We start from the raw sequence: 10,014 nt of genomic DNA on the forward strand, positions 1-10,014 counted from the left end.
GCTTTTTTTGTTGTCAGTGTCTCTCCCAAAACACACAACTGGGATCATAACACTTTTGTAAACCTAACACTGATTTCAGTGTTTAAATATTTATTTTTTCTGAACATCCCAAAACATTTACAGCAAAGCAGTGAAAGATGACAAAATATAAAGAATTTAGACATTTTATTGTATAAATATATTCCATTCAGTCAGTGATGTATTTAGTACCAAGAGGTAAAGGAAGTTTAGTCACATTGTAAACCTGCAGGACAAAAATATAATTCTCCATAAAAAAAATAGACACAAAAGTAATGAAAAGATCTTGGGGGTGGGCAATGTGGATCATTTTGTATTGCAGTGTATTTTCTGGAAATTTTGTTGGAGGCTTAAAATAATATAATACAAAAAATTAAATAAATAAAAATGTATAAAATAAAATAAGAATTTCTGTTTTTGGTTTATCCAGTGAATTAAATTATTAAATTAAATACTTCTAAGTTAAACGTTTTTTCCTAATCATATTGATGAAAAAACACTGCAAATCCAATATTTTTGAAAATGCAGCCCTATGCATTAATTTACCCACAACACTGCCTGCAAAGGACCCAATACAACTAGAGATACTAAAACACAGTTACATCAGTATAGAAGAATATGTGGACACTTGATAACATCATATTGTCACATCACTATTACCCCTAACAGGATGCACAATTACCCAACATCAGAGCTGTAGTACATACCGTTATACACAACACTCTGAAGCCCTTTTGGGAAATGTTAGACTTTTGTAAGCCACGCAGACGTCAGATTGTTCTAAAAAAACAGTGGTATCAATCACATTGCAACGTAAGAGTTCACTGTGACGCCTCTCAACAGGTCTCAGACGCTGCCCCCTGTATCCATCCATTGTTTTCCACACAGCTGGGTCCTGCGTCACACTCATTCCTGCTTCTGTGTCCTCGTGTGGAGCAACACGGCCTGTCCAGCCAGCCCGGCCTCCACCCCTCCCTGAGGAACCACATACTGGTTCCCGTCATTGGCTCTCTGAGGGTCCATCGTCCTCAGCTGCTCGTTGCTCTGAGCTACGCTCTCCAAACTCCACAGCTGGTAGCGCAGGCTTTTACCCTGCTTAGCCAGGATGTAAACCTCTCTGACTGCCGCGTTACCGACGGGACACGGAGAGCTGCCGTCTACGGCGAGGTAGAGCCAGGGCAGAGTGAGGTCAGGTTGGGTGTGCTCTTTGCTCACGCTCCCTTGGTCCAAACCGAGGAGGACACCTGGAACGGACAGATGTGGTCATTGTGGGGCATGTTGATGTTTTTCAGAGCTGAACGGCGTTTCATAAAGCAAGATTACCAGTTAAACCAGGTTCATTTTCAGAAGATTCTATCTCATAAAAGGTGGTTTACTTAAGCCTAAGTTACCATGGAAACGTATCCCTTCAGAGTAGTTTTCAAGCTTAACCAGCGTTACACTCAATCAATCTACCAGACTGAAAAAATTGTGTTTCCTGCAAAGTTCCTCCCCCAAAGGTTCCTCTTTACTGCCGCACTGATAACATGTGAGTCAGCTTCCAGTAATATGTAGAACTCATGTCACAACATGGGATGCACTCAATTGTGTAATTAAAATCTCAAGTCCGATCTTTTTCATTTAAAAACAACTGCACAGTATTACACTCAAACGTGTGATTTTAATGTTCATATGTGCACTGTTATTAAAACAAAGCCAATAAACAACTTTGATGCAGGGCTGTTGCCTCATGGTAAGAAACTGTCACCATTTTTTCTCTCTTTAAATGTCCCGAAATATCATTTTAAGAATTATAAACTCAGAAATCTATTTATTTAACATTACAGAAAGCCAATTTGAAGGCATTTAAACAGTATTTTCATCATGTGGAGGCAGTTATGTCACCTTTACAAACCAAGTAACATAATCCAACTGGTAAACTTTCTAAAAAAATACAAATGTCTTAATATAAAATAAATTACCTGGCTGGGGTCCTATTTGATAAATCAATGTTGTTTAATAGCATGTTACATTTCATATATCTACACCTATATGTTATTTTTCTGAGCTCGCTGCTGACCCACAACGCGCTGCTAAAAGTTCTCTTTTGCTTTGTTTATTGCAGCAATTTGTTTTTTTTGCTGCAACACGTTACTCTCCATGTTATATGTTTAATATGTGTTACTTTGTGGCTGTGAACTTTGCAGTTTTGTCTGTTTTCTTCACTTTGAATTGATCTGTGCTTGATGTCTCAGGTCTGACTTGAAACTTCTCCCATTAGTTCCAAAACAGCTTTATGAGACATACTGATGCTGGTTCAGTTTATTAGGTTAATTCAAGACATGCCTTTCACAATAATCCATGCTTTGCTGACCCACCTTTATAAACAAACACCCGTCCAGTGAGTGAGCTAACAGTCTTACCTGATGCGACTGCCCAGTGCGCCCTGTGGCCGCTCCGCTGGCACGGCTCATGGTTGTAGTCCTCGTCATATCTGTACATACTGTCAAGGAATTCTGTCTGTAAACTTTTCTTTTATGAGTAGCAGTAAAAAAAGGAACTACACAAAATGAAGTCTTTTCTTTCAGAACAGCCGTCATGGATACGGGATGAGAACAGGCTGTCTCCCCCACAGGTGTGTGATGATGGTCGCAGCATTATTACCACTTAAACCACCCGACAGCAGCTCTGCCTTACAGCCACAGACCTCCTCTGCCAGCAGGGCCATGTTTTCAGCTGACAAAATAAAAATCTTAATGACACCATTAAGAAACCAAACAACATAAATAGTGTGAAGTTGCATTTTAGTTGCTTGAAAAAAACAAAAAGTGAATTACTACAACAAATAAAAAACACTTTTAGTTGCAAATCTGGTTTTAACTTCCACATTTTAATTACATCCTGCACCTAGGATTTAATATCATATGGCTGGCTAAAAGCTCACACACATTTGTTACCTGAAAACATTTCACCCTGTGCCGTGTATCCTCTGCTCAGTGCCGTCTGAACAACAGTTTCCATGTCAACACTCAGCTGTGGCTGTCGAAGGTGAGCGGACATCCACAAAGCCACCAGACCACACCTGAAAGGTAAATTAATAACACACTGGCAGTCATACCCTAGCTATTATTTCACATTTAATGACTTAATCGTAAGGGCATTGGGTTCAAACTAATAATAACACAATAGCGCCATTGTACATACAGCAGATGTAGTTGTCTTTATGTTACATAGGTGCTTTCTCAGTCAAATGTAGGTGTCACTTGACTGACATCATAGTTGACTTACTGTGGACCATCTTGGATGAGGGAGGGCACGTATGTGTTCACCAGTATCCACTGCAGGTCCTTCCTAAAACTGAAACACAGAAACAAACACACGGCATAACAAAAATACACATTATTCCAACAGCCCTGCAAATGCCCTTTTTAAAGTGAGGCATTTTCACTGTGCTTTTCCTATTATTACAAGTCGAGATGTCTTATGTGAAAAAGGCCTATAAATCCTTTCTTTTTATGAGGCTTATAATATTTGTTGACTTTGTGTCAGAGACAGATGTTGATTCAGGGTTAATTTGTGAGGCTGTAGTTGAGTCAGGATTACATTATTGAGGTGTTTCCAACCAACCCTATGTATGTAAATGGGGTGGACAAAATATTAGGAACACCTGCAACTCAATTAATTGTTTGGTTTATAAATAAATGCCCCTCACAATTTCATAAAACCCTAATTGCTGGTTTTGGACAATCAACAGTCAAAAACCTGGAGACATTCAATTAACTATCACATAAGACAACAAAATAGCAAGAAAGCCTCACAACTGAGAAGCTGGAGCAAAAGAATATTTGGCATTTGTCTTTGAAAGATTACTTGTATGATAAGTCCATTATATAATAGTTGCAGTGAATTTTTTTTAATCAATTACAGAGTTGACAACACCTCAGTGACAATGTCAACAGAAACGTGAACATTACAAGTGTAACGTGAGGGTTCGTTGTGTGGTGGTGGATCACTCTTTAGGAGAATAAACTTGCATGATGGAGATGGATAACTTTTTAAGCAGCCACTTTACTGTTCTTCCCACTTCATCAGTTTCACAACAACAACAACACTTCCTTGTTCCTAACTCACATGTCACAAGGCCAGAAGGACCTGGACTAAGGTAAATGTAAGGAAGATACTCACAGGCAGATTCAAGATATTATTATAACTATTTCAAAGATGCTGCTGTCAATATTTGAACATGCACATATGTAAATAATAATCTTGTAAACATAAATATGTAAATAATTAACTGTGTAAACATTGTAAATATATTTTAAGTAACTTAACTCAAATATATGAATTAACTTGTAAACCTTACACAAGCTTCACACAGGTAGGATTTATTGTAGAGGATTGTACATTAGTTTATAATCTGTCTGCGTGTGCTCAGCTGTGATCACAGGGGAAATATATAGTTATAACATCTGATGGTCAAAATAAACAGATGTTTAGGGTTAAATGTGCAAAAAAAACAACAAGTTGGTGTTGTCATTGTAAATCTCACCTGCTCTCTCTCTGACTGAGCAGTAAGAGAGCCTCTGTGTGGTTCCCCTCCACAGGACTCCTGCTACTGGCTATAGTCTGAAACAGCTTCTTCTTGGGTGTTGAGGCTGGAGGAGGTGGTGGACCTGGAGCAAGTGGAGGAGGAGGAGGAGGAGGTGGTAGACCTGGAGCAGGTGGAGGAGGAGGAGGAGGAGGAAGATGATGTGGTAGACATGGAGCAGGTGGAGGAGGTGGTGACATCTTCTCTGAGCTCTTTTTGGATGAACCCTGACAGAAGTGGTAGCTTGGTTAGTATTTTGTGCATCTTTGGACTAGGGTGAGTTACAGCAGCTCATGCCAGAACACATTATATAAACAGAGTAATGCATACAACCTTCACTCTCTCCTACCTCTCACAACTCAGCTAGCTCTGTTGCCTACAAGCAGGGAGAAAAGTTATTGAAGTTCTCCTCTCTCGGTGTTGAATGACATTTTGTGGTAGAAACTGAAGGGCAAAGTCGTCTTCTGTTAACTGTTATCGCTCACAACAAGGCATTTGTCATGTTTCACACGCTGACGTTAGATCCTACACACATGTTGTTTATAGACTAGCACAGTCAGCTAACAGCACCGGGGTTATACCCATATATGGCAGCGTGACTCTTCTTCGTGTGTCGACTGCTCTCAGGCGCTTCTTCTTCTTCTTTGGTGTTTATTGGCGGTTGGCAAACCAGCTTATAGGTGCATTACCGCCACCTACTGGACTGGAGTGTGGAGCAGGAGATTGGCGGGGGAAAAATAATAATAAATCAAATTAAAAAACAATTACAAATTTACAAATTAAATAAAATTTGAAATAATAATAATAATAATAATAATAAAAAGAAAAAAATATAAAAATATAAAAAGAAAAATATATATATATATTTTTTTTTTTTCTAATAATAAGACTTTTTTTCTCGTAAATTTACGACTTTATTCTCGTAATTTTAAAAATGTTTTTCTCGTAAAGTTATAACTTTATTCTCAAAAATCTCAGACAAAAAACTAAAAAACGTTTGCAGTGGCCACAGAATTTAATGTAACACCCCTGTGTTGCTTCTTTCTTCACGCGAGAACAGAGAGAACGGGATTTGTGAGACGAGACCGGGATTTTCATTCATCTCTTCGAGGCTAGGTGAGTACTCCTCCGACAAGAGCTCATAAAGCATGTTTTTCATTATCAAAACCTTTTGTAAACCCACTTGTGGACTTAGGTACCCTACTTGGACGTGTTAGTGATATTAAAGTTCACCGGGTGTTCGTGATAGACCAACATAGAGCCAGTAAACTGAAGAATGTTAGTAGTTAGCTTCTATGCTAACATGCTAACACTCACTCCACGTTATTCAAGCGGGATTAGCCTGTTAGCTTGTTAGCGGCTAATCAAGAACTTCTTACTGATTATTTCAAGTTGTTTACTCTCCAACCACTCATCTGCAGATTAAGAAGATGGCTAATCCAGATGTACGGCTCAATCACACAATCTACATCAACAATCTGAACGAGAAAATCAAGAAAGATGGTGAGTTAGTTAATCCTTCTACCTTCTACAGCTCTCTGCCTGGTTTTCATGTGAATACACATGTTATCTCTAATCAATCATCTGATGGGTTCTCTCACATTTATGTTTCTGCAGAGTTGAAGAAGTCTCTGTATGCCATCTTCTCACAGTTTGGACAGATTTTGGACATCTTGGTGGCACGAAACCTGAAGATGAAGGGTCAGGCCTTTGTTATCTTCAAAGAGGTTAACAGTGCTTCCAATGCTCTGAGATCCATGCAGGGATTTCCTTTCTACGACAAACCCATGGTAGGTTAGTCACACAGGGAATAGCAGATCACTGAAAGGCTTAACAGAGAATACAATGTGCCAAAAAACACACAGGATTAACAAACTTCATTTTTTTTATTTTTTTTATTTAACCTTTATTCATCAGGTAGTACTCATTGAGATTATGAATCTCTATTGCAAGAGAGACCTGGCCAAGACAGCAGCATTTAAACATACATTAAAGATTCAGACTCCACAACATAAAACTAATAAAAAATAAATACATAGCATAATATCATACAAAACACATTAAAATCAAGTGTTTGAAGCCAACGTTAAAGTGAAAATATTCAGAAACACAGACAGCTCCCGATTGACTCTGCTTCTAGGTCTTTCATTAATGTTTTAAATTCATCAAAAGTAATCAGATTTTTCAGTTTCAACTTAGCTTGCAGTGTATTCCAGGAAAAGGGAGCGGAATAGCTAAAGGCCATTTTACCTAGCTCTGTGCGGACCTTAGGTACAGATAATAAGTACAGGTCAGACAAGCGTAGGCTAAATCTGCCAGTGTTGCGCGATATGAGAGTGCACAGATAGGAGGGGAGTATACCAAGAATGGACTTATGAATAAATGTGAGCCAATGTTTGTGCCTCCGCATAGACAAAGAGGGCCAATTAGCCTTAGTGTACAGGGTACAGTGATGTGTGAGCACTTTACAGCCAGTCACAAACCTCAGTATCGAAGCTATAAACTGTAGCTTCTGAGATACATGGTGGTCTTAACTCCTCTGTCTCCTCCCACAGCGTATCCAGTATGCCAAGATCGATTCAGACATTATAGCTAAAATGAAGGGGACGTATGTGGAGCGTGACCGTAAAAAGGAGAAGAAGAAGGTTAAAGGAGCCGAAGCAGCGGGAGCTAAGAAGGGTGTACCAGGAGCTGCTGCACCCATGGTTGCAGGGGTACCAGCTGCCATGCCGGTAAGTAGTACAATAGGTGGAGATAAAGGATAGAGAACCATTAATTGACACAGAATTTTTGTGCAGCAGTTTTAACAGTAGCATATATGCTCCCCAGAATTGAGTGGAGATCAGTGATGGTGCTGAGAGGGAATAGGTTAGTGGGAAAATGTAATCACAGCTACTGACATGCTCGTCACTGTTGTACTTCACTCTTCAGGGAATGCCTCCCATGAACCAGGCTCCACGTATGATGCACATGCCAGGCCAGCCACCGTATATGCCCCCTCCTGGTATGATGGCTCCTCCGGGGATGGCGCCTGGCCAGATGCCTCCTGGTGCCATGCCTCCTGGCCAGATGATGCCGGGCCAGATGCCTGGACAAATGCCCCAGCAGGTAGTGTGTTCTGACAGAGCATGTTGTCATTTCTTTTTTTTTTTAAAGGAAGATGTTATGGTCCTGTTGGTTCTATTCTGACCTCTACTGTCATTTATCCTCACAGGTTGCAGAAAATCCTCCCAATCACATCCTCTTCCTCACCAACCTGCCAGAGGAGACAAACGAACTCATGCTCTCCATGCTCTTCAACCAGTCAGTAACGACTCCTTCTCCGCAATTGATTGATGCACTTTTGTATTCGTCTATTTGTTTCATGCCAGATCTGACTGTGTTGTTATGTTTTCAGGTTCCCCGGGTTCAAGGAGGTGCGTCTGGTCCCTGGTCGCCACGACATCGCCTTCGTGGAGTTTGAGAACGAAGTGCAAGCCGGCGCTGCACGAGACGCACTACAAGGCTTTAAGATCACACAAGCAAACGCCATGAAGATCTCATTCGCTAAGAAATAACGCCTCTCAAAACAGGTCTTTTTCTCACATGCACACACACAGGTCTTTTTAAAAAATGTGCAGCAGTGACCCGAACTAAGAAACATTTTTAGAACTGCTGATAAGTGCAGCACAGGCGGTGTATTTTTTTGTTCCACCTTCATCCTGGATTACATGTAAGTATACATTCTTTGCATCAAGTTGCTGTGTTTTATCTTCCCACACTGATGGAACTCTTCACATAAAATAATAGTCAGGTAACTTTATGGAGGAGTTCTTCATCTTACTGATAGGTATCATTGCTGGTTTACCTTTTTTTGGATTTATACTGTAATCCACGAGCAACTTGATGTGTCTTCTGTATTGTAACTGTTTGTCATGAAGCATTGCACCCAGGGTCTGGTCTACCAGACATTGTACCTGGAGCTTTTTTCTTTTTATAATTAAAATTAATTTTCTTTGAGACAGTGCTCCGCCTCACTTCTTCATATGTATTTATGTTGCAGTGGGAGTTTGTTTTAGGCCAACAGATGGTGCTGCAAACCTACTTTCTTCTACCTCTGATTTGTTGCACAGGGGTAGGTGGGTAAAGGGATGGATGGGCTAAACCCCTCAATTAGTAAACAGTTTTTTGAGCAACTCAACTGATAACTAAATCTATTTCTTGGGCCCACTACTTCCGCTTCGTCCCTGATGTCTTTGAATATTCAGCGATAACCTATTAATTCAGGGGTTACATGGAAGACCTTGGAACATAAAACAGCCAACTCTCAGTCCTCTGTAGGACAAAGCTGATTATTGTAATTGTTGTACTTTATTAGTCAGCAGTGGAGCTCAAAAGGAAATGTAGGGAGGGAGAGAGAAGGGCATCAATGTGATGCAACAAAAGTCCTTGGTTGGACTCTAAAGGACTGCTGGTCACCCACATTCTCCACAAAATTGCCAGTTTTTAGAAAAAAAAATTCTTTGGCCTCAGAAAATGTTTTCCATTAGTCCTGTATTTATTAGAAAATAGTCTTATTATAATCGCTTTGTTCAGAGCATTATGGGCCTCCATACAAATCATCATATCCCTCCTACTTGTAAAGTAAACTAATTGGAGTCTAATTCAATTTGTGCCCTGAAGTACACACTACATGCCTGAACAAATCATGTCTTTATTTCACCTTTGTGACATTACTTATTTGGAAAATCAATTAGATAACATAATTTACTGGCTGGTTGAGCCATCGTACTTTACCTTTTTTTTTTGTATCGTAGCATTTCCTTCACCTGTCTCCGTTTTAAGGCTCAATGGCTTTTTACCCCCAGAGTAATTCAGGAACCAGTGAGCATAAATTTGGGGTTGTAAATGCTGGAACTGCTCAACTGACACTGAATTAGTTCTCAAATGATAATCATTTTATTATGAATTCATTCATTCAGCTCTGGGAACACAGCTTTGGGAGTTGGTTTATGTAAAACATATTCAAGTGAAAATCCTCATTATGCAGGAGAATGGCCCAATGCCAGTGTTATATTATTACTGGATAATATTTACGGAAGCATTAACATACAAGCAGCCTTTTAATACATATACATTTTCAAAATCATAATCTGCAAAGCAACTAGTAATTAAAGCTGTCAGATAAATGTTGTCAAGTAGAAAGAACAGTATTGTTTTTGCAATGTATTGGAGTAAAAGTATAAAGTAGCATACAATTTAAATACTCAAGTAAAGTACAAGTACTGGGACTGTCTGAGTAATCTGTGTTTAAACAAATATCTAATGAACGCAAACAGATACAATTGACTGGAGTTTGCCAATTAGTAAATGCCTGCTGTGTGTTTTGCAGCACATCCTCAAAGGGCCTTCACACACTGTAGTAATTACAGGCCAATGAGGGCCACCAC

General features: G+C 39.6%; 3 protein-coding genes across 8 annotated transcripts in view; 2 read left to right on the forward strand and 1 right to left on the reverse strand.

The window, feature by feature from the left end:
- Positions 1–150: 150 nt before the first annotated feature.
- On the reverse strand, positions 151–5,273 carry c7h19orf54 (chromosome 7 C19orf54 homolog). Of its 3 annotated transcripts, none has more exons than XM_037774694.1 (8): positions 4,935–5,273; positions 4,710–4,812; positions 4,547–4,670; positions 3,286–3,354; positions 2,955–3,079; positions 2,604–2,733; positions 2,421–2,491; positions 151–1,262 (listed from the first exon to the last, which is right to left on the reverse strand). In XM_037774694.1, the coding sequence occupies exons 2-8, from the start codon at positions 4,783–4,785 to the stop codon at positions 925–927; spliced, it is 933 nt and encodes a 310-aa protein (XP_037630622.1). In that variant the 5' UTR covers positions 4,786–4,812; positions 4,935–5,273; the 3' UTR covers positions 151–924. The 3 variants fall into 3 exon arrangements, with proteins under 3 accessions (XP_037630622.1, XP_037630625.1, XP_037630621.1); XM_037774697.1 differs by having other exon boundaries at positions 4,547–4,733; positions 4,776–4,812; positions 4,935–5,272; XM_037774693.1 differs by having other exon boundaries at positions 4,547–4,812; positions 4,935–5,271.
- The window catches only part of LOC119491047 (protein jagged-1b), a 60,579-nt gene continuing 55,138 nt past the window's right edge, over positions 4,574–10,014 (forward strand). For both annotated transcript variants that reach the window (XM_037774635.1, XM_037774636.1), the window contains exons 1-2: positions 4,574–4,703; positions 4,744–4,775. In XM_037774635.1, the coding sequence (XP_037630563.1) occupies positions 4,758–4,775 (18 nt within the window). In that variant the 5' untranslated portion in view covers positions 4,574–4,703; positions 4,744–4,757. The remainder of the gene's footprint in view (positions 4,704–4,743; positions 4,776–10,014) is intronic.
- On the forward strand, positions 5,640–8,591 carry snrpa (small nuclear ribonucleoprotein polypeptide A). Of its 3 annotated transcripts, none has more exons than XM_037774709.1 (7): positions 5,640–5,701; positions 6,001–6,088; positions 6,203–6,375; positions 7,141–7,317; positions 7,517–7,693; positions 7,800–7,888; positions 7,983–8,142. In XM_037774709.1, the coding sequence occupies exons 2-7, from the start codon at positions 6,016–6,018 to the stop codon at positions 8,140–8,142; spliced, it is 849 nt and encodes a 282-aa protein (XP_037630637.1). In that variant the 5' UTR covers positions 5,640–5,701; positions 6,001–6,015. The 3 variants fall into 3 exon arrangements, with proteins under 3 accessions (XP_037630637.1, XP_037630638.1, XP_037630639.1); XM_037774710.1 differs by having other exon boundaries at positions 5,643–5,701; positions 6,007–6,088; XM_037774711.1 differs by lacking the exon at positions 5,640–5,701 and having other exon boundaries at positions 6,016–6,088; positions 7,983–8,591.

The sequence above is a fragment of the Sebastes umbrosus genome, chromosome 7, assembly GCF_015220745.1.
Source record: "Sebastes umbrosus isolate fSebUmb1 chromosome 7, fSebUmb1.pri, whole genome shotgun sequence".
In the NCBI taxonomy this organism is placed as follows: Eukaryota; Metazoa; Chordata; class Actinopteri; order Perciformes; family Sebastidae; genus Sebastes; species Sebastes umbrosus.